Below are 24,352 nucleotides of genomic sequence, written 5' to 3'. Positions count from 1 at the left end.
CCCATTTCCGTTTGGTATTGAGTTCGTACTGGACATGTTGTTTGCATTGATTTGCACTGAACCTAGGTGGAAGCCTAGGTTCGGCGTGAAACCGCGCGATGGTGATGTTCTCGACGTCGTCACTCTGTTGAGAGCATCGCATTTGGAGACACGGCTTTGTAGGTGCCTTATCGCGTTCCTCCGGTGCTCGTTGTTGTCCAAACTAGATAGGCTCCTTTTCGACATCAAGGGTGCATGGTCCGTCGACAAGGGAAGTCCAGCTAGAGCTTTCGATATTCAGAGCCGATTAATCGCTACTCGGTGTTAGCTGATAAACTCATTTATCGCTTGATTAATTAGCCGATATGTGTAATAATCGCTAATCATCAGCCGACCGAGTTGACACGGATAAGCGATTTCCTCAACATTATTTACATCCAAATATCCAAGTACCATTCCATAGGTTTCCCCAAACCAAACTTAACTCTGTTTTTCTGTACATTTCTCTTATCTTCTTTTTATAAGAGGATTCAGTTGAGTGGGTTTATTTATTAAATAGAATGAAAATCTATCTAGAGAAAAGTTATTAACTATTTTAGCATGATCGTAAGAGCATCTCCAGCCATCTTCCCGACGAGGCCCCCGGTAGCCATTTTTTTCCATCGGGACGGTGTTATTCGGCCAGCTGCTGCCCCGGCAGCCATTTTTTTCCATCCGGACGGTGTTATTCGGCCAGCTGCGCCCCCGACAGCCATTTTTTTTTTCATCCGGACGGTGTTATTCGGCCAGCTGCGCCCCCCGGCTCCTCGTTTTCCCCCGGATTTAGCCTTTCATCCATCCGGAGAGCCCAGGCCATCCCCGGCTTTCCGAGGCCCGGTCGGGGACTCCGGACGAAACAAAGCGAGTGAAACGTCGAGCGGGCCGGCGTTGTCGGCGACAGAACTGGTTGTTCCCTCCATTAATTTCATTTTCCCTCCAAAATGCACAGCATAGAACCATTTTCCCGCCGAATTTCGGAGGAGCTACCGCTATTCTCCCCCACAGTTGCAGCTCCTCCTCTTCCCTTCCACCACCATGCCGCCGAAGAAGCTCGCCGCTGATGGCGCGCCGAAGGCGAGGAAGCCGCGGCCGCCGGGCTGGACAAACGCGGAGTGGCGGTAGATGTGGAGCGGCGGTGGTGGAATGAAACTCGTGGCAGGGCGGAGAGGGAGAAGAAGTGTAACGCGAAGAGGGTGGCGGCGGCAGCGGACGAACATGCGAGGCTGATCTCCATTAACTTCGGCCAGGCGCGCGTCGGGCAATTCCCCAGGCGGACGCGAGGGCGCACGTCGTCGGGAGGGACATGCGGTAGAAGGAGATGCTCGCCAACCAGGGCGTCCGGATTGCCTTGCTCAAGGAAACCTCCGCGGCGAAGAAGAGGAACACCGATCTAGCATTCCTGATCTGCTGCAACGACGCCAACATGGACGAGGAGACGAGGTCTTGGTATGACGCCCATCGCCAAGAAATTCTCCGGCCCCCGTCGGCTGCTTCGTCCTCCGCTTCAACGTCAACTCCCGTCGCTGCGACAACTGCAGATGCGGATGCTTTGTTGCCCAATGCCGCGCCAGACGAGGCTCAAGACGGGACTGTAATCGTCTAGTTTCTGTTTCGATCGTCGGAATGTGGCTGATCTGATCGCCGGACTTTGGCGATTCTTTTGTAGCGGGAAGACGATTTTTTGAAACTATCGCCGCTGATGGGCGAATACCGGAGATGCGACAGGAAAATGTTGCCCCTCACGTTTTTTTACATCCAATCAAACGTTTGTTATATCTCGATTTTCGGCCGCAAGCTTCAAACAGCTGGAGATGCTCTAAGATATTGGGCGTGCGTGGGCCGCTACGGTCAATGCCGCTGGTCCACAGACTGCTGGGGGCATCCACCGACCCACGTGATTGGAAACGTCCGCAGGCACCTTTTTTCTTCCCCTCGTCTCGGCCAGTTTCCGGTGTTCCCGCTCGCTGACACTGCCCCCGCCCCCGGTCTCGGTTTCCATTTCCATTCCTCGCCTCGCCTCCAGTCAAAATCCATTCTCCTCTCCTCTCCTCTCAGTAAACCCTCGCTCACGCCGCCGCCTCCCTCCCCCTCACCTCTCCCCAGATCAATCTCCACCCCCGCCGCGTCCTCTTCCCGCTTCTACTCCGCCGCCTCCGTCCGTCGCCTCGAGATCTCCGGGATTCAGGTTCGAATCCGTTTCCCCGTTTCTCGCTGCCGTGTCCTGAAGTTCGAAGCGCTCGCCGTTCGCTCCGCTAGATAGTTTGAATCGACGAACCTCGCCGCCCGTTTCCACGGCCGGTTTGCTTGCCACCGCGCGCCGCGCGCGGGGGAGGTTTCACTAGGGTTTATCGCCTCGTGCTATCTGCCTAATCGGCGGGTTGGTTGGGATCTCGTAGGTTTTTTTTTTTCCGGTTCGTGATCTGAGACCTGCGGTAGCTTTGATATGATGCGCCCTTGGGCTGTGCGCGGATTGGTGGCCCGATGCTGTCGGACGGGTCGCTGTGCTGATCCGGACGTGTTTTCGGACAGCAAACGGTTTTGGGGAAGGATGATATGTGTTTTTTTTTTTCTTTTCCTTTTTGAGGAAGGATGAGATGTGGTTTATGTATGACCGTGCGTGCATTGCCCGTGCGATTCCTCTGGGGTTTCTCTCGCGTGAGATCTCTACCTGTAATAAAACGCATTTAAACCGCGCACATGCTTGGCACACTGCGGCATGGAGATTGGCCCATTACCAGCAGTACTTGGCTGGCTCAGCGACGCGCCGTGCAATGCAATGGCACTCTGCCATGCCAGATCGGTATGTTTGGTGCGCCGGTGTTTGGTCCTGTGATTTGGCATCGGATAACAACGCTGTGTTTGCATTTAGAGATTAATCAATCAGCTGCCGTTGCCGAGGCGAATGGTTCATTCATCCTCCTACGACAAGAATATTTGGGGGAGAAATTGCTAGTCGCTTCTGATTCCTTGTTCTTGGAATCAGAAGCGACTAGCAATTCCTTGTTCTTGAATACAGTACGCGAGCTTTTAACTTCACACAGCTCTGTCCTGTATTCACTTGCTCTGAAATCCAGTTTGTTCACGTCACTGAAAGTCTAAAAACACTCACTTGCATTACTCATTTCGAGTTGCTGATTGGTGGTAAGGAGTAACCCTGCCCTGTGAAAATGCGTTGGAGCTAAATAATTCCCCTCTGGACAGATTCAACTCGAATAACAGTTCATTTCTGTCATTTCTGCCAACATTCTATCGTTGCATAAAGTTTTTGTGATACCGTACTTCGCTGTGACACATGTCCTTCATATTCTCCTTTACTTGAATTTTTTTTATCCCAAGAGCATTCAGCAGCATTTTATTCTGCTTTTGTTGTTTGCATTCATTATTTCATTCCATTCCGTTCTTCCTTACTTGTTAATTGTTTCTCGTGTGCACATGCTTATTGCTGAAGACCGTTTTTTGCAGATTGGTAAGCTTTCCTTGCGCCATGGATGATGATGCGGCAAAACTTCCCGTCAGTGAAGAGTCCCCTAATCTTGGAGAAAAGGGTGAAGATGAAGGGGATTTGTTGAGGAAAACAGAAATATTGGATCTAAAAGAAGCAATAAATTCTCCCAGTGAGAATTCAAGCAATGATGCAGAAGGGCAGATCCATGGGAGAGATGATTCAGAAAAGGACCTTAATGAGCAGGTGGGTAAAAGCAGAAGCCCCGATGCCATGGAACCTATAGATTCAAACCAAACCGTGACAGAGATTCTTGAAGAAGAAAAATCTGAAGATCCAGTTTTTGATGGAACTGAGGTTCCTGAAATGGAAGGTTTGAGGCGTTCTTCCGATCAATCTGTGGAACTTGATTCAGAAGCTCAGCAAGGGTCTGTGATCAATGAAAGAGCTGCTGCAATCAGGGATTTTGTCAAGGAGAAGGGAGCCATTGCATCAACATTTATACGCCGCCTATCTGGCAGAAAGGATGAGAATGATCTTCATGTTGAAGATGACAAGAATGATGTTTCAGAAAGTGGCAATAGTGAGAAGACTGTCTCAGATTCTGAAATGAAACCAAAAGAGGCTCAGAAGAAATCTGAGGAAAGAACATCATGGAATCCACTGAACTTCATTAAAATTGGAGGAGATAATTACACTTCTACAACTGGGGAAGCTGGGCATGGAAATGTGCCCGGTTCGGTAGAGCAACCAACTGCCAAAGGAAGGATTATCCTCTACACAAAACTGGGATGTGAAGATTGCAAAATGGTTCGGTTATTCCTGTATCAGCAAAGGCTCAAGTATGTTGAGATTAACATCGATATATTCCCTAGTAGAAAGTTGGAGTTGGAAAAGAATACTGGGTCAACCACAGTACCAAAAGTGTATTTCAATGACCTGCTGATTGGAGGCTTAACTGAATTGAAGAAAATGGAGGAGTCTGGCATACTTGATGAGAGAACCGGCGCCCTTTTCAAAGACGAGCCCTCATCTGCTGCTCCTTTGCCCCCCTTGCCTGGAGAAGATGATGAATCTGGATGCGGGAAGATGGATGAGTTAGCAACCATTGTCAGAAAAATGAGAGAGACGATTACTCCGAAGGATAGGTTTTATAAAATGAGAAGGTTTAGCAACTGCTTTCCTGGTAGTGAAGCTGTAGACTTTATATCAGAAGATCAGTATTTGGAGAGAGATGAGGTAAAATGTTTACTGCTAACTATTTTTTTATCCGTGCCATATATAGTACTTCCATATGGACTTTAAACAACATTAGTCTTGGTTTTGTCTGGCGTGCGAGGCTATGTTTAATTTACGAATAGATGACGAATTTTCATCATTTATAATTGATCTGTGGAAAGCATCTCATATTTAGGAAAGTACATATCTATTTTGTATGTTCCCTACTGTAAATATATGACACTGCTGTCACCTTCCTTACCATTTGGTGGATACATATTATCCATGTAGGCTGTCGAATTTGGAAGAAAGCTTGCAAGCAAACACTTCTTTCATCATGTTCTACAGTAAGCTTTGAAATAACCTCAATCTATTATTCTCATTTCTATCATCTACTAGTAGAAATATTTGGAGATTATTAATACATTGCTTGTGTTTGCAGTGAAAATGTCCTTGAAGATGGAAATCAGCTGTATCGTTTCCTAGATCATGATCCCATAATTATGACACAGTGCTACAACATCCCTAGGGGCATCATTGATGTTGCACCAAAACCCATAGTGGAAATCGCATCAAGGTTGAGAAAGTTGTCTTGTGCCATTTTTGAGGCTTATGTATCTGAAGATGGTAGACATGTTGACTACAGAAGCATCCAGGGTTGTGAGGAATTTAAAAGGTTAGCACCTGCACAGACTCAGTATAAGCAAGAGCCAAGTTACTGCATAATCTATGTATTAAGTATATACTAAAATAAATGACAATGTATTGCTTGTTCTGACTACTGGTGACGAACTTTTGGTCAATACAGGTCAAATTTATTATATAATTACTAGATTCTGATTTGCTGTTGCGTATATCTCTGTACATTTCACCTTGTAAATTATAAATTTATAAAAGCATGTTTGGTAATTAAACTTATAAGTGATAACTTGGTTGTTGTGTATTGACTACCCAAGTGTCATAGGTGATGGGTATACTTACAGTAAGCTCATATTTCTTGCACAGGTATATTAGAACAACTGAGGAGCTCCAGAGGGTGGAAATTAGTGACTTGGCACGTGAAGAAAAGCTTGCTTTCTTCATAAATCTGTACAATATGATGGCTGTCCATGCGATAGTGACATGTGGCCATCCTGCTGGGCCATTGGACAGGAAAAAGTTTTTTGGAGACTTTAAGTATGTCATTGGGGGATGTGCCTATTCTCTGTCAGCTATTGAAAATGGCATTCTACGTGGCAACCAAAGGCCACCGTATAACCTTGTGAAACCTTTCGGACAGAAAGACCAAAGATCCAAGGTGAATAAAGCAGTCCTGTCTGAAAAGGGGGAACATATATGTATCTGTTTACTAGAAATATGTGCTATCATGAATTCATGATAACAACTAGACTAGTGCTCTTTTTCTTAGCTTTTGTGATATATATTTGCATGCGACGATGTGTTCAGAAAGAGGTGTTTGAACAATTGAACTGTTAAATTTTCTTAGACTCTAGGGCATACAATCTGTCTGCAGTTTTTCCTAGAAAGGGCAGCCTAAAGGGAACATTCTTGGTATGTGTTAGTGGCTATAAAAATCACCGAACGTTAGTGCGGTGGAAAGATAATCGCAACAAACTTTCTTGTCGTTTGCATGAAATAAACTCAACTTCATATCTTTTCCTTCTAGTTCAAACAATCACTTCTCATAAATGCTTATTGATATGATTCAATATCTGGTGCCCAGTGGTGGAGGCAAGTTCTTTGATCTGGGTGTACAGAGTTTGAAATTTAATTAATGTTCTACTAGTTAATTATACACTAAGTTTTCATCACCAATATACTCCCTATGTTTATAAATATAAGATGTTTTAGAAATTTCAAATTGAACTAGATACACACCATAATGAGTGAATCTACACACTAAAAATAGACGAATCTTCAAAACGCTAAAACATCTTATATTAGTGAACGGAGGGAGTATATTCTATTTCCATAAACAATGTCTTTGGCACATATGTACACCCATGTCCTTAGCTGGCTCTGTCCATGCTGGTGCCACATAGTATTGGTTTGGACATAGAAGGCTGCAAGGCAGTGAGTTTATCCAGCGTAGTGTCCACTTGTGGATGCTGGAAGTCTTCTACAGCAGATATTATAGAGCACTTATATAGCAGGCACAACGAGCCATACATAAACTTTTGTAGGAAGAGATGACTGAAACTTACCTAGTATGTAGGGCCCAAGGCTGTAGGTTGCGAATCTTGTGACCACTATCAGCTTCTGAAAATATGAGGCCCATTATATGTTTACTATATTATGTTTTAGTATTTCTAGAAAGTCAGGTTGTTGAGACATGAAAGTTTGTAGAAAGTTATACACGCAACAAACCGCTGCCAAGGAAAGGTAAGATGTCTATATATATTGGGTGCTAAATGCTCTGCACTGTAGTGCTTGTTTTAGCGCACGGGAACCCCGTAACTGTACCTACTTGCCAAATCAGCAACATAATGCACAACATTGTTAGCATGCTATAGCAGCGCTGCAATACTAGTACAACATTGTCTTTTAAACAACTTTTTTAGCTAATTAATTACCGTGTTCATAACTGTCACCAATTAGATTAAAATGCTAATATTGCAGCCTCACAAATTTTGACTGCCTTTTTTTTTCCTTGTTTGTAACGGCAGGTGGCCCTATCATACCCTGAACCTCTTGTTCACTTTGCTTTGGTATGTGGTACCAAATCTGGACCTGCACTTAGGTGTTACTCCCCAGGAAATATTGATAAAGAGTTGATGGAAGCCGCATGTGATTTCCTAAGGAATGGAGGACTGACAGTTGATCCTGAAGCAAAGGTTGCATCTGTAAGCAAGATTTTGCGATGGTAAGATGATAAGACAACTGCTGTTCTTGCTTTATCAAGAGGATCTTGGTTACCTTACTATTCTTCTTTATTTCTTTACATTACCAGAATTTGTAGTATAACTATTACAATAGTACAATATGTTTAATATTGCTATTCTTACTGGCGAATCTAGCACATTGACATGTTCAACAATACTGCTATATTAGAAAATAAAGTTTATTCTAGGTATAAGTCGCAACACTACAGCTGCCGCAAGGCCGCAACATAAGCTAGATAAGTTTTGTGAGCAGTAGCCCAATGGTTAGGGTTGTGGTGGCACACCCAGCAACCAAAGTTTGACTCCTGTCGGGATCAAATTTCTGGAACACTAAGGAGCACTTCTATAAAATATTCCACCAAGTGCTAGTCCTGGTTGGTCTCGTTTTTTTTATGTTAGGTGTTCTAACGGTTTTTTATTTTAGTTGAGACATAAAGTAGAATACCTGTCTGATGTGGGACCATATTTGTGCCTCATCATGACATAGTCCTCCACAATGTCTGCTCGGTTTTTGTTTACTTAAACCTGCCCTTGGTTAAATTAGATATTAATATATGATGAGTGATGCTCCAAAGAAGTGTGCCACCAGAGCTTGTAGCTCTTTGATGGTGCATTAAAACTCATACATGTGGCCCCGTAATTCGATTGCGCAGTTTTTAAGACTATCTGCACTATGCTATTGCTACAATTTGAACAGGAATATAAAAAAGATGCTGTTACTTTTTATAGATTGATATGGATTTGTGTGCTTTGGCGTATTATAATTGACTATTGAAGAATAACTAAAGTATATGTACTGTATATGTGTTCAACTGGTAACGTTTTATGCAATTAGCAAGGTGCCCGTGCTTCGCCACAGAACCCACAGGAACAAGAATCTATGTTAGCTTAGATGAGTTTTATCAGTTGGCACGACACCACGCAGAAGGTTGTGGATTTGGGAGTCTGTTGCTACCATGTTTGTATATTTGCACTTCTCGTATCAATTCCAATCATTATAAGTACGTAGGATAATTTCGAGGCCATTATGGCATGTGCAGCTGGTTAGGCTGACCACATTTAGGATGCGATCACAAGAAATACAACTGGAACTGTGGAACACACAAATTAAGGGAATGCAGTTCCTATGCGACTAAAATGCATAACTATGTTACTACATTAGCAAATGATCATAAATATGATATACAGTTGGACTTGGACAAATAGTGAGCACTGAGCAAGTCCTGAAAATTAACTTGATTATTGTTAGTACCTGGTGTGCACTGTGATGAAGTTATATCATATCAATTTATAATGTAAACTCTTATGACAACATGGCCAATGCTTTGACAACTTAGCTAAAAAACTCACGCTCTAAATGATTTTCAGGTATAACACAGATTTTGGTAAGAACGAGACAGAAGTGCTGAAGCATGCTGCAAATTATCTTGAGCCTGCAGCGTCGGAGGAACTCTTGGAACTGCTTGCAAACACTCAACTGAAGGTCTCGTATCAACCATATGACTGGAGCCTGAACATTTAGCTGCTGCTAGGGTACTATTTATACAGATGTTCTTCTTATAGCTAGAATACCCAGTCTTATTTTTTGTTTGTGCGGAAACTACCCGTCCCCCAAAGATTTCTGGAAGGACGTCACTTGTGAATCTCCTTTTGCGTGAAGTCTGGGGCGCATATGGATATTGGCGTATCGTTTTTTTTAAAGAATATTATTACGTATTGTGGATTTGTGCCAAACTGGATGTGGCCACCAGTGGACCTTGTTCCGTTCATTTGACTGAAATGGGCACCCTTTTGCTGGTTATTGTTTCTTTATTGTTGAGTAGTTCTAGTTATTGCAGATGTGATGTTGCCTTTGGAATAGCTTCCTATCATACATCTGTTACTGTAGGTGTATTGTGTGCTGACGCTGCCTCCACTGCTGCAATGAGCTGCTGCTCTGATCCGAGTAGTGGCTAGCACGGGAGGAGCGGTCCTAGGAGGACGAACCAGGACCCTGCGGTGCCGGGTGACGACAGCGGGCGGAGGTGGAGCCAATGGTAGAACAACTAGGAGAGGGGCGCCTCCAACTGCAATCCATCATCCTTTGCCTGGTTCTTTTATATTCTGCAATTTCTCTCTCTAGAAGGGCTAGACCTTTAGTTTGGATTTTGTTTGCAGTTCAGAGCTGGGTGCTTTGGCATGTTCGTAACAAGTATACAATCGAATCAAAGTTTCCTAACCAGTGAACTGATTGTGTCTTGAAAACTGTCTTATTCCTGCCACAGTGGCGACCTCCCATAAGAAGTAAAGACCGCGCCAATTTGGAGCTAGTCTTGGAGATGGTAAAGAAACCGATTCAGGTGTTAGCTTTCTGTCTTAATCTTAGCTTGTTGAAAAGTGTTGTCTCCCACAGTTGTAAGTCTTGGTCTGTAATTGTACTGTTGACGTCTGTTACATCTGTGAACCTTTTGGGCTTTATTAATTTAAAATCGTGCATACAGATAACCTCTTTTATAGTGTAGTGTATATATGCAGGCCAAAGCGAGACGTGGCTGCCAAGTTGCATGCAATATTGTCGGTTGGAGTAGTTTGTTTGGGGTATTGGAAGTCTCCAACTCCTCCATTTTTATCGATCAATCACAACTTGTCACGGTCTGATTTCGTCACACGCAAGGGTAAATAAACAATCTTGACCGACTGGAACAAATTCCTCGTGCGTCAATGCGATGTTGCTGCGCACCCGCGCGCGTCTAATGCTTTGCCAGCACGGTTAACCCATCAGGCTGTATCACCATCAGACAAGAAGTGAACAAACAAAAAAAAGACAAGAAGTGAACAAAAGTCATGTTGCAATTGCTGCGCAGTTTCCACATACCTACATGTATAGCGGGCAGTTGCCGGACAGAGATTTGGTGCACATGGTGATCTCGTTTTTTTAAAAAAAATCAAAAATCATATTTTTGAGTTTAAAAAAATTCTGGAAAAAAATCCGCACATAGTCAGTGATGTATCCCACAAACGTGCAAAAAATCAATTTCAAATACTTAATATTTTGAGCTACACAAAAATGACAAAATTGTAGATCTGAGTAATCATTTTCAAATCTTCAAAACATATCAGATTTTGTCATTTTTATCTAGCTTAAAATAAAAAGAATTTCGGATTGGGATTTTGCATGATTGTGGAATGTATCGATGACAGTCTTCAGAATTATTTTCATGATTTTTATAACTTGTAAAAATATTTTTAAATTTTTCTTAACATAGCGAGAGCACTGAAACTCGGGAGCTAAAAACACTTTTTGCGCAGTTGCCCATATATAAAGGCCCTTCTTCATGTTTCAAAAAAAAAAAAAAAGGCCCTTCTTCATCTTTACTCCAGTGGATCCTCAGGTGCTGGTGAGAATGCAGAAGCCGAGCGTAGAGGAGCCCCTGCTGGTTTTAGCCAGCGGACCCGAACAAGGCAGTGAGAACAATGGCGCGGCGGCGGCAGCGGAGGCGAAGCGCCTACTGCGACTGGCGGGGCCGCTGGTGGCGAGCGGAATCCTCCGGTCCGTGGTACAGTTGGTGTCGGTGATGTTCGTGGGCCATCTCGGCGAGGTTCCCCTCGCCGGCGCCTCGCTGGCCACCTCCCTCGCCAACGTCACTGGCTTCAGCTTGCTCGTACGCATCTCTACAATTATATCATCACTAGTAGGAGTAGAAGCTAGAAACGTTTGCATGATCGATAAAAATGGAGGTACGTGCAGTCTGGCATGGCGAGAGCGCTGGACACGGTGTGCGGGCAGGCGTTCGGCGCGCGGCAGTACCACCTCGTCGGCGTCTACGAGCAGCGGGCGATGTTGGTCCTAGCGCTGGCGTGCGTCCCGATCGCCGCGGTGTGGGCCAACGCCGCCCGGATCCTCGTCTTCCTCGGCCAGGACGCGTCCATCGCCGCCGGCGCCGGCGCCTACGCGCGGTGGCTCATCCCGTCCCTCGTCCCGTACGTGCCTGTCGTGTGCCATATCCGGTTCTTGCAGACGCAGAGCATCGTGGTGCCGGTCATGGCCTGCTCCGCCGTCACGGCGCTGGCCCACGTCCTCGTGTGCTGGGTGCTGGTGCACAAGGCTGGGATGGGGAGCAAAGGCGCGGCTCTGAGCAACGCCGTCTCCTGCAGCATCAATCTGGCCATGCTGAGCCTGTACACGAGGTTTTCAGGAGCTTGTAACAGAACGTGGACTGGCTTCTCCATGGAGGCCCTCAAGTTCAAGGAGTTGCGCCAGTTCGCGGAGCTTGCCTTCCAGTCCGCAATGATGGTTTGGTGAGTCAAATCAAACTTCTTTCGTGGTCATAACGAGGTGCATATACATGATCGATTTAACTAATCGATGAAGAAAAAAAAAACGTCTACATACATATGTGCAGCTTGGAATGGTGGTCGTTTGAACTGCTGGTGCTGCTCTCTGGTCTTCTGCCCAATCCTAGGCTTGAAACCTCAGTACTGTCGATATGGTAAAACCAACTGGCAATCTACACCAATTTGCATGTACTTCAGTTTTTCTAAGTCCTTTCATTCTTTCTATGATTTGTATCATTGAATTGTGCAGTCTTAATACTGGCGCTCTCATGTTCAAGGTGCCAACTGGTCTCTGCACAGCCATAAGGTACTGTTAGATTCACTTCACATCCACAAATCCACAATAATGTGGAATGCTTTTGTCCCTCGATCTATACATTCATTGGTCTCTTTTGTCTTTCTTGCAAATACAGTACACGCGTTTCCAATGAACTTGGTGCCGGTAAACCGGAGGCAGCAAAGTTGGCAACCAGAATAGTCCTTCTTATGGCCTTGTCTGAAGGTTTAGTGATCTCTATTACAATGATTCTGCTACGCAATTTTTGGGGTTACATGTATAGCAATGAGGAGGAAGTTGTCACATACATCGCCCGGATGATACCAGTTCTAGCCATATCCTACTTTATAGATGGAGTCCATACTTCTCTTTCAGGTAAGAGGATAGGTGAAATGCCCCTTGTTTCCAATATTGCCAGAAAGAACAATCTCTAAGATGGTCGCATGATATTTTGTTTATACATTTCAGGCGTGATAACAGGGTGTGGTGAGCAGAAGATTGGAGCACGCGTTAATCTTGCTGCGTTCTACTTGGCAGGCATCCCCTTGGCCGTATTACTAGCATTTGTCATGCATCTGAATGGAATGGTATATGGCATCAACTTCTCATCTTTTCAAAAAAATATGAATAAGTATCGAAAACCAAAATTTTGTCATGCTTTCAATAGGGGCTTTGGCTCGGCATCGTTTGTGGCAGCCTCTTAAAGCTTATGTTGCTCATGTGGATCGTGCTCTCAATAAACTGGGAAAAGGAAGTAAGGACTTGCAGTTCTTATATCACCAGATATTTCCATTGGACAGTGACATCTAATACTTGTTTCTCTATTTTAATTCAGGCAAATAAGGCAAAAGACATGTTAAGATCTTCTCTTCTAGTTGCATGAAGATAAAATCATGCGGCAAAATGACATTTTTGTGATGCGGCCAAGCATGCAGCCGACCCAACTGATTGATACTAGATAGACATGCACGCTTCACTGCCTGCGTAGCGTTGTCGCACGCCTTGGTTGGAGCGATACATTTGTTAATACTTTGATTTAGGTGTAGCACATGCTTTAGTGCTTCGCCTTAATAGCACAAGTAATCTCAAATAGGTGGACGGTGGCGTGTTGTTATTTTCGTAGTTGGAGGAAATAAAGAGAAGACCGGCATCTGATGGTATGAGGGTCATTATATCGTGCTTCCTTGCTACGACTTTTCTATTTACTGAACTCGGTACCTGCTATTTAAATAGATAATTTGCATGATGGATTTGCTACAAGCAATAACATTCCAAATATTTTAGACACCAAATGAAAAACAGGAAAATGCAAAGGCTCAAAGGATATGGACATGAAATTCTAGTTTCTTACTGAATATGAAAAAACTTTTGAAAAGATGGATTATGATGAAAAAGTGGCATATCCCCAGAAAAAGCATTGCACATAGTTTGTGAATACCAATGAAGCATAACTGATAAATTGTGACATGCTACTTTTTTCGAGATTGAAACGACACACTGTTAACATTTTAGAAATAGAAACCAATATAAAGAGAACTTTCCTAGTACAAATAGCCAGCCACAATATCACCACATGAGCGGCCCAGGCATGTCTGGGTTGCCGCCTCTCTTCTATGCTTTGCTCTATCCCGGAACTGACAGCAGATTGCTGTTAAACATTCCTTTCTTCTTGATAAAGATCGGCCTGAGGCCTTTCGGCACAACATCCACTACATGGTCCATGCTAGCCCGTGTAGCAACAGACATGACCATCAGTGAGGAACCAACAATTCATACGCTGACTTTCCTCACAATCTAAAGCTGCATGGCAGGACAGGGTGCCTCTACATAACAGGCAGTGAGAGAGCAAAGCAGCAAATGCAAAAGCCAAAGTTAGATTTTGCAAACATAAAAGTTCCAATACTACATTTTTTGGTCCTTCTAGCATTTCTTGAGGCAAAATCTTCAATTAGTTTATTATAGAAAAGCTCTCCGAAATGGATCTATTCTAGGAAAATCGTGACGGAGTTAATCGTTGTTGGAAGACAAATTGAATTGGTTGCGCTCTGCGTGGAAGAGAAAGAAAAGATACTCCCTCCGTTTTTATTTACAATGCGTTTTAGCTTTAGTTAAAGTCACCCTCAAAAAAAATCGTGAAGTTTGACCAAATTTATAGGAAACAAAAATAAGCATTCAAAGCAAATGCATATAATATGAAAGTACACTTTGTGACAAATCTAACACAATAAATGTATATTATAAATTTTGATATATTTTTTTTCTAAACTGTAAGTCAAATTTTATAAAGTTTGATCTTGACTAAACCCAAACGCAGAGTAATTACAAATGGAGGGAGTATGGAGACATTGAAGAGGCTGGGTGCTTGAAGGCCTTTGAAGTTAATGCGGTTGCAGATTTCCTAAGCAGTAGTAATACCTTTTATAAATCGCTTATTGAATCGATTAAGGGCCAATTATACGAAACCATCCATTAGCAGTAACAAGTACCTCTGGTAAATTAGGATGACTATAGTTTTTAGTCAAAGTCAAACTTTTTGAAGTTGAAGCAACTACATACAAAAAATAGTTAACATCTAAAAGTTTAAATGCATATAATATAAAATATATTTCATGATGGTTTTAAAAATATTAATTTGAAATATAAATATGAACACTTTTTCTATATAGTTGATCAAACTTTAAGAAGTTTGACTTTATCTAAATACTATAGACATACTATTTTGGGATAGAGGGAGTACCAGTTTAACATGATTTGTGGGCCCTCCAAATTTGAAGGCCCTGTGCAGTCGAACGCTCTGCACATGTATGGGCCTGTTTCCAACCATGGCTTGTTTGAAGAATCACATAAACCTAAAAAGATAACATCCTACTTAGTCCATTTTCCCTAAAGTGACATTGCAGCTAGTAGTTCGTTGAGGCAACAAAAATGAACAGAGAAAGGTATATTCTTTCAGCATGTTTCAAATTCTAAAATCCGTAAGAAGTTGAACATAGAACTTCACATTAATTCAATAATGCCTGCAACAAATATACGAGCAAAATATTGTTTGTGGCCTAACTTGTATATACCATTTCAGATCATGCATAGATAGAGAGAAACTGAACAACATGTTCCGAATTATCCCTCATGTAACCATGTGGCCCCAAACACGATGGCACCACGCTAGCACGGCTGGTGGCGGCTCCTCTCATCCTCCCCTTGAGCACCTCCCCTCCCGCCGCTGCCTCCATAGCCGTAGGCATGCAAGCAGTGGAGACGGATCGGTACTCAGATTGCGTTTTCCTATATTCTTCTAGGATCCATTGTGCAAAAATTAAGAACTTGTTTGTAACTACTACTTTTCTGGTTGTCCTCCTTGTAATTATGGATACCCCTGTTAAAAAAATAGAAATGGAGAAATGGAGAAAACGTAGGATCTCATTCCTACATGACACCAAACACAGCGGAAAATTTTCATTGAGGTCTCTTTCACAGGGGAGTCGAGGTTTGCCCACCTTTTTAAAGCTGAAACCTGAAAGTATACCCACTTTCAGCCTTTTCCTAATTTAGAACTTCTTAAAACTGGTCAGCGAAGTAAACAAGAAAACTGGTTGTCCCTATCATCCCTGGAGTCGAGCAGACATTAGCCAGGCTGTCGTTCATATGGCGGCTGGTCGACGTGACAGCCAAACCACAGCTAGGGCCGACAGCCCAGTCAGCGGTTGCCGCCAGCATGGCCTAGCATGCTGACACTACAACCACTCTGACGCCATGGCAGCCCACAGCTACAAAGCAAGCAAGAGATCCAACGAGGAGAGCGAACAAATGCAGGTCAAGACCTAGAGAGTCCTTTTATTTTCAAAAATAAAGGGAAATCATATTTACAAGTTTCATAAAATCTAAAAAAACACATTCATCTGAAAATAACACCTTTGTATTCATATGTAGCCAATGATTCATCATTCAAGTGTGCAAAATCACAATCAAAGTTCTTTGTATTCTAGGTTACACAAAAATGAGAACGTCTAACAAATTCCATAGTTTTGAAACAAGCACTATCTTCTATACTCAGATCCACACTTATGCCATTCTTGTGTAGCCTATAATACAAAGTATTTCACACTGAGATGAAGCATACTATATATCATCATTGTCTACATCAGGCTTTAAAAAAAAGAACTTTGAAATATGGTTTTCGAATTGTTGAAAATGAAGGGCTTTGTGGAGCTTGTCCTCCATTTCAAATTTCCGATCCAAAAGACACACGGACTAATCTTAATCGGTCCAACATATTACCTTTACAATTTTGGACAGAAATCACTTCCCTATTACAAATGACAGATATATATATAGGTAGTACCAACTGGGGGGGGGGGGGGAATCTCGAGAAATACTATACGGCTATATATGTAGTAGCAGAAAAAAAGTGGCACCGTGTTTTTACGTCACTACACATGTCTACAACTTAAAACAACAGAAATCATCCTTCTCTCGACTCCTGCACACTCAGTACCGCTTACATGAATATGGAAGACCCCGCTGTAGAGAAAACTTAACTGCCGAGCAGGGATGACACATATGGAGCGTTAATTACCGTCTCTAGGCTTTCAAGAATGGCTTGCAAGAACCAATTGTTAGCATGAACTTGCAAATCGTTGTGAGCATGGCACCAATATACAGAATACACAATGCTGAATCGGCGTCACAATATTGTGCATCCACATCTGTTCTGCTTGGGAGAATTCGAGAGATGCTTCTCTGAAAAATAGATAAATGAATAAACAAAAAAGAGACATGCTGTAAGGATTTCGTAGAGGCCAAATCAGCATAAAATGAAACAGAAGTATGATGCTACAATGAATTCGACAAATGCATGTATGCACATATTTATGATGCCACAAAGATTTCAACAAATCTATGTATATCAGCATACTTCGAATTTGCACAATATAAAATGGTTGCACTAACAATACATCAGATAGCAGCATCAATGCATACAGTATGCAACGACAAGTCATCATCCGACAACAAGAGAGGACGTGTCGGAACTATAAGGTATAAGCTGCTAGTTAAATTCAATTATAAAGTTTCTGAAGGACAGAACTCATTGATTAATGGATCAACTTAGCAAGGATAAAACGAAGTTAAGACCCAGAACTTCAATATGCAACGTAGAACAAAATACACACCTACAGAATGTACACTCTTAAGGTTTGTTACACGTTAGAATGAGGCAAAAAGGTTAATGATAACTTCTTCTGGAAGGTCATGGTCAGAATTCACATACTACAGTTTCAACCCTTCAGACCCAAGACCAAGTGAGATCATTAAACATATAAAGAAATGGACTTTGAATAAATCAGAGGAAAGTCAAAGCATTACCACTTTTGTCACTTTGGGGAGGGCGTACGACAACATGCATTGTGATCACACCTCCTGGAACTTCTCCTACCGGGACTCGGGACTCGCCAAGAGTTTTGTTGTTCTCCAGTATCCTTCCAGCATTGATGAGCTTCACGTCATTGAGAGTTTTTGGAACAATGTCTTTATCTGTTAAAACAATATAAAAAACACTTAACACATATAACTGATATCCCCCTGGAACAAGTATTAAGCTTCTAGAAGACTGAAATAGTCAACAACAATATTCAGATAATTAGAAGCACTAGCAAAAGCTGGATATCAATATCCCCCGGAAAAGAAAAGGGCAAAAATATGTAAGTGCTAACTCGATGTTTCTCAACACATGGAAAACAATCCTTCAGTCCTTCTGAAGCATGGTAATCCACAACTTGTGTAGCACATTACGACCTTATCCTCAAAGGATAGCCTTGCATATGTTGGGAAAGAGATACTCCCTCCATCATAATATAAGATGTTATTACAACCTATAGAAAGATGTTGTAATAATATCTTATATTAGGGGATGGAGGGAGTGCATCTCTGAGCTTCTCTATTGCGAACCTGTCACAACAATTCACCCATGTTTTCTTAGATACTAATCCAACATGTAAGAGGAACCTTCTATTGAGACAATATATGAACACAGATCCATGTTCATGAGGACTTAAACCTGGGTGGTACTGGTACAACGCAAGACAGATCCAAGTGAGCTAGGCTCACATCCTATGAGTAATCTATGCAAGCAAATAAGAACCGGAGCAAATAAGATACTAATCGAACATGTAAGAGGAACCTTCTATTGACACAATAGAGGAACACAGATCCAAGTTCATGAGGACTTAAACCCGGGTGGTACTGGTACACCACAAGACAGATCCAAGTGAGCTAGGCTCACTTCCTATGAGTAATCCATGCAAGCAAATAAGAACCGGAGCTTCCTGCTGCCACTAACCTCCTCCCCAACAATAAGATTTTGAGAAAACTTAACCAAAGATAAATTTCTACAAAGATAATTAGTGTTTTACCGCGTCCAATTACCAGTTCGTATATGGTAGTTCCCGTGTGCCTACATTCCAGTCCAGCCTCATGCAAATGCTTAATTTCTGTCAAAACTTACAGTTACCGGCATACTTGCCTGTATGAAAGGACCAGCTGGTAGTTCAGAATTGGGACTGGACCACTAAAATGAGGACAGTATCCAAGGACACCAACAGGATAAGAAGGCAGACAAACAGTCTCCTCCTCAGATGGTCCTGTCATCACATGTTTGCAGAAGAACTGATGCATGATAGATACATCGACCAAAATTCTTTTTTACTTTTAGAGCACTACTACCATCACATACTGCACAACGCAGGAGAAAAATATCTTCTGTCCACCCCTACAGGAAATGCAAGAAAGGCAAGAGCTTCTAAATATATACCGTTATCTAGTACCTGTCTAGGAAGTGCTAGAGGTAAGGTGACTTCTGAAAGCATCAGTTACCTAACTAGCCAAAGAACAGAAGAATCACGCAATCGAAGGAACAACCTGATCTGTCGATGCGAAATCACTATGTTTATCGCAAAAAACAAAGGAGCGCATAGCTCCCAGATCCAGACCAACCCATCTGCACAGGAATTCTTACCGGATCAAGAAACAGATAGAGGCAGGAGCGGCGAGACGGCCGCGCAAGCAACCTCCCCGAAACATATGGCGTCAAAAGTGGAGACGTGTACATATACGAGGCGGAAGGGAGAGAGGGGAGGGGGTGTCGATCGGTCTCACCCTGCGGCCACCGGGAGAGGACGAACTCCTTGAGCGCGGTGACGGTGGTGGCGGGGTCGTACTTGTTAGGCCCGATGTCCGTGCCGTCGAACAGCCGAAACTTGACCTCGATCGGCTCTTTCCCGCCGGCCATCTTCCCGGCAGGCAGGGTGAAGGCGCAAGATCCCAACAACCGCAGCGGCGACCGGTGGCCGGCTCAGTCGACCACGGCCGGCGGAGGAATCGTGGGAGGAAAAACTGCCGAATTCGAGGCAACAAGGGCAAGAAACCGATGCGGATCCCACGAAGTATCCGCTTTCTCCTTTAGTTAAGCAAGAATTTAGAATTCTTTCGTGGGGAGCAAAGCGACGAGACGGGCGTCTCGAGGGGAGGGGAGGAGAGGAGGGAGGAGTGGGATTCCTCGGTGCTTTTAGCAGATACGTCCCCGCAAAAAAACTATATTTATGTTGGAACTGTAGTGGGAAAATAGCTGTCTTCTTGGTTTTTTTTTTCTTTTTCGAATGAGCCTACCTGCTGGCTGCTGCTGACTGGTGACGTTGAAGCGTAGGTCCGGTCGTGCAGTGTATAACCTCCTGAAAGTCTGAAGTTTAGAATAAAATAAAATATTATTGTGTTCATCCTTAGCATTCTACCTTATTTTTAAGATTTATTCCAACAATTTAATAGTGGTTATTTTGGTCCGTCTAATGAAAGCAACAAGTTGTTCAACCTATGATCGTACTCCCCATATGATGGATAAGATGTAATAAATCTTAATGGTGAAGCACACATTCGTAACACTGACGTTAATATGTTGTTAGGCAAATGATTTAAATTCCACTTAAATGTGGAGCCGCTGTTTAAGACATATTAGGAAGGGATGCATGAAGAAACTCAATGCATGTAGATTTTTTAAGTGATCCGAATTTTGATTCGTTTGACGCTTGCAAAATCTGTTCTAGAAGAACAATGACTGAAATACCATTTATAAGCCAAAAGTCGAACGTGCGACTAGCTTATTGAAAACACACGTGTTGATGTATATGGTCCACTGAGCATAGTCGTGTGCGGAAGATTCTACTTAATAAAACTTCCAACAATCAAGAAAATATATACAGATATATTTATCTAAGAAAGGAGTTTGAAAATCTTTGAATAGGTTCAAAGAAGTTTAATAAGAAGGTAGAAATCATTTGTATATCTATGATTAGATCATAGTGGAAATATTTGAGTTACGGGTTTAGCGAACATCTAGGAGTTGCAAAAATTGTTCTACAACTTGTGTTTTGCGGAACACCATAGATATGACTGTCCGAGAGACGTAATCCAAATCTTGTTGGATCAATGATGAAATTGAATACGGCCATTATAATTTTGTGGATTATGCTTTAGAGACTATCGCTTTACACTGAAAAGAGCGTCATCATAAATTTGTTGAAATGACACCATAATAGTTATTTCTTAAATTTTGGTATGCGTAGCATAACTAAATAAGTTTACAACCAAAATCAGATAAATGTCTTTGTAGGTTATCCCAAGGTTGAGGTTGAAACCGGGAAATCCTTCCACCAAAGAACCAGAGGCAAATGTGTTTGTCGCCCTTAGTGGAAGTTTTTCGAGAAGGAGTTTCTCGCAAAAGGTTCAGTGGGAGGAACATAGAACTCAATATGATTATTGAATCTTGGTAAGATGAGCAAAGTAGCGCAACGTCGGATATTGTTCCAAAGATGGTCACAATACTCATTGGGTCCCATGTCTACAAATTGTTGTAGCCTTGAAGATCGAAGTACCGATGGAACCTCGTAGATATGGTTAACTTTGTGACCAAATAAATGATTTGGCGACAAAAATGATTGTTGCTGAACAATAATAAACCGACTATATACAAAGAATTTATGATGGGCCCTGACTCCGTTAAATGGCTAAGTGCCATGAAATTCAAGATATTATCCACAATCAAGCTTGGAACTTGGTAGACCTTCCAAAGGTATTGTTGTGGGTATACTTTATGGGTGTACCATCGACAGTGCCTAGATCCGGCAAGCCCGGATGACCCATAAACGGTGATGGTGGCGTATGGCCCATCGGGCGGTCCAGTTGTTGTAGATCAAGATGGATGAAGTCCAGCCCAGCAACAAGGAGTCAGATCCACCGACCGACTCTGGAAGTCGGATCCGGCCTGGCCCATCAGGGGTAGCCAGATCCAGTACGGCGTATAAGGAAAGGCGGATCCTTGACATGCACAGCAATATAATATTCCGTAGTTAGGTTACTCGTATTCCGGCTAGGACTCTCCGTGTAAACCCTAGATCCTGACGCCTTTATAAGCCGGATCCTGGGAGCCCTAGAGGCATGATGTCTACGCCCCCTCCTTTTCCTGTAGACAGTGTTGGGCCTCCAAGAGCAGAGATTTGTAGAACAGCAGCAAGTTTTCCCTTAAGTGGATCACCCAAGGTTTATCGAACTCAGGGAGGAAGAGGTCAAAGATATCCCTCTCATGCAACCCTGCAACCACAAAGCAAGAAGTCTCTTGTGTCCCCAACACACCTAATAGGTGCACTAGTTCGGCGAAGAGATAGTGAAATACAGGTGGTATGAATAAGTATGAGCAGTAGCAACGGTGCCAGAAAATAGCTTGCTGGCGTGTAGTTGATGGTGGTAGTATTGCAAAGTAGTAACACAAGAAAAACAAGAAACAAGCAGCGATAGCAGTATTTAGGAACAAGGCCTAGGGATTATACTTTCACTAGTGGACACTCTCAACATTGATCGCATAATAAATAACTCTTTCTCATATGTGCTACATACACTCTTTTGTTGGATGATGAACACATTGCGTAGGATTACACGAACCCTCAATGCCGGAGTTAACAAGCTCCACAATAATGTTCATATTTAAATAACCTTAGAGCATAATAGATCATTGCAAAATAAACCAAGAACTAACATAGTGCACACACTGTCCACATTACACTATGAAGGAGGAATAGATCACATCAATACTATCATAATGATAATTAACTCCACAATCTACAAGAGATCATGATCATAGCCTACGACAAGAACCAAATGGTGCACACACTACTCACCTTTACACCATGCAGGAGGAATAGACTACTTTAATAACATCACATGAGTAGCACACAACTAGTAGCGATACAAAGCTCATCATATGGATCTCAATCATGTAAAGCAGCTCATGAGATCATTGTATTGAAGTACATAGGAGAGAGATTAACCACATAGCTACCGGTACAGCCCCGAGCCTCGATGGAGAACTACTCCCTCCTCATGGGAGTAGCAGCGGTGATGAAGATGGCGGTGGAGATGGCAGCGGTGTCGATGGAGAAGCCTTCCGGGGGCACTTCCCCGTCCCGGCGGCGTGCCAGAACAGAGACTCCTGTCCCCCAGATCTTGGCTTCGCGATGGCGGCGGCTCTGGAAGGTTTCTGTGGGTTTCGTCGAACGCATCAGGGTTTTCGCGACGGAGGCTTTAAATAGGCGAAGAGGCGGCGCAGGAGGGCTTCTGGGGGGCCCACACCATACGGCGGCGCGGCCCCCCTCTGGCGGCGCCAGGGTGTGGTGTGGGGCCCCCAGGGCTTCCCTTTGGCGGCTCTCGGGTGTTCTGGATGGTTCCGGGAAAAATAGGAATCTGGGCGTTGATTTCGTCCGATTCCGAGAATATTTCGTTACTAGGATTTCTGAAACCAAAAACAGCAGAAAACAGCAAATGGCACTTCGGCATCTTGTTAATAGGTTAGTTCCAGAAAATGCACGAATATGACATAAAGTGTGCATAAAACATGTAGATAACATCAATAATGTGGCATGGAACATAAGAAATTATCGATACGTCGGAGACGTATCAGCATCCCCAAGCTTAGTTCTGCTCGTCCCGAGCAGGTAAAACGATAACAAAGATAATTTCTGGAGTGACATGCCATCATAAACTTGATCATACTATTTGTAAAGCATATGTAGTGAATGCAGCGATCAAAACAATGGTAATGACATGAGTAAACAACTGAATCATAAAGCAAAGACTTTTCATGAATAGTACTTAAAGACAAGCATCAATAAGTCTTGCATAAGAGTTAACTCATAAAGCAATAATTCAAAGTAGAGGCATTGAAGCAACACAAAGGAAGATTAAGTTTCAGCTGTTGCTTTCAACTTATAACATGTATATCTCATGGATAATTGTCAACATAGAGTAATATAATAAGTGCAATATGCAAATATGTAGGAATCAATGCACAGTTCACACAAGTGTTTGCTTCTTGAGGTGGAGAGAATGACTCAACATTGAAAGTAAAAGAATAGTCCTCATAGAGGAAAAGCATCGATTGCTATATTTGTGCTAGAGCTTTGATTTTGAAAACATGAAACAATTTTGTCAACGGTAGTAATAAAGCATATGTATCATGTAAATTATATCTTACAAGTTGCAAGCCTCATGCATAGTATACTAATAGTGTCCGCACCTTGTCCTAATTAGCTTGGACTACCGGATCATCACAATGCACATGTTTTAACCAAGTGTCACAAAGGGGTACCTCTATGCCGCATGTACAAAGGTCTAAGGAGAAAGCTCGCATTGGATTTCTCGCTATTGATTATTCTCAACTTAGACATCCATACCGGGACAACATAGACAACAGATAATGGACTCCTCTTTTATGCATAAGCATGTAACAACAATTAATAATTTTCTCATATGAGATTGAGGATATTGTCCAAAACTGAAACTTCCACCATGGATCATGGCTTTAGTTAGCGGCCCAATGTTCTTCTCTAACAATATGCATGCTCCAACCATAAGGTGGTAGATCTCTCTTACTTCAGACAAGACGAACATGCATAGCAACTCACATGATATTCAACAAAGAATAGTTGATGGCGTCCCCAGAAACATGGTTATCGCACAACAAGCAACTTAATAAGAGATAAAGTGCATAAGTACATATTCAATACCACAATAGTTTTTAGGCTATTTGTCCCATGAGCTATATATTGTAAAGGTGAAGAATGGAATTTTAAAGGTAGCACTCAAGCAATTTACTTTGGAATGGCG

The 24,352-nt window shown here is 42.8% G+C and overlaps 3 protein-coding genes across 3 annotated transcripts; 2 read left to right on the top strand and 1 right to left on the bottom strand.

Moving 5' to 3' along the window:
- Positions 1-1,994: 1,994 nt before the first annotated feature.
- Positions 1,995-9,372, top strand: LOC127317612 (uncharacterized). The gene is made up of 7 exons (XM_051348180.1): positions 1,995-2,203; positions 3,481-4,699; positions 4,970-5,025; positions 5,121-5,354; positions 5,684-5,975; positions 7,345-7,541; positions 8,929-9,372. The coding sequence occupies exons 2-7, from the start codon at positions 3,503-3,505 to the stop codon at positions 9,080-9,082; spliced, it is 2,130 nt and encodes a 709-aa protein (XP_051204140.1). The 5' UTR covers positions 1,995-2,203; positions 3,481-3,502; the 3' UTR covers positions 9,083-9,372.
- Positions 9,373-10,903: 1,531 nt separating this feature from the next.
- LOC127317613 (protein DETOXIFICATION 16) lies at positions 10,904-13,421 on the top strand. The gene is made up of 8 exons (XM_051348181.2): positions 10,904-11,201; positions 11,288-11,838; positions 11,943-12,029; positions 12,125-12,181; positions 12,288-12,526; positions 12,620-12,738; positions 12,819-12,905; positions 12,987-13,421. Exons 1-8 carry the CDS (start codon positions 10,944-10,946, stop codon positions 13,032-13,034), a joined length of 1,446 nt encoding a protein of 481 aa, XP_051204141.1. The 5' UTR covers positions 10,904-10,943; the 3' UTR covers positions 13,035-13,421.
- A 2,909-nt stretch (positions 13,422-16,330) lies between these two features.
- LOC127317614 (membrane-anchored ubiquitin-fold protein 3) lies at positions 16,331-19,717 on the bottom strand. Its single transcript, XM_051348182.2, has 3 exons — positions 19,301-19,717; positions 17,513-17,680; positions 16,331-16,888 (listed from the first exon to the last, which is right to left on the bottom strand). Exons 1-3 carry the CDS (start codon positions 19,431-19,433, stop codon positions 16,833-16,835), a joined length of 357 nt encoding a protein of 118 aa, XP_051204142.1. The 5' UTR covers positions 19,434-19,717; the 3' UTR covers positions 16,331-16,832.
- Between the last annotated feature and the right edge of the window lie 4,635 nt (positions 19,718-24,352).

This window comes from Lolium perenne, chromosome 7 (assembly GCF_019359855.2).
Source record: "Lolium perenne isolate Kyuss_39 chromosome 7, Kyuss_2.0, whole genome shotgun sequence".
Lineage (NCBI taxonomy): Eukaryota > Viridiplantae > Streptophyta > Magnoliopsida > Poales > Poaceae > Lolium > Lolium perenne.
The sequence above is the reverse complement of the archived record's forward strand: the minus strand, read 5'-3'. Positions and strand labels throughout refer to the sequence as shown.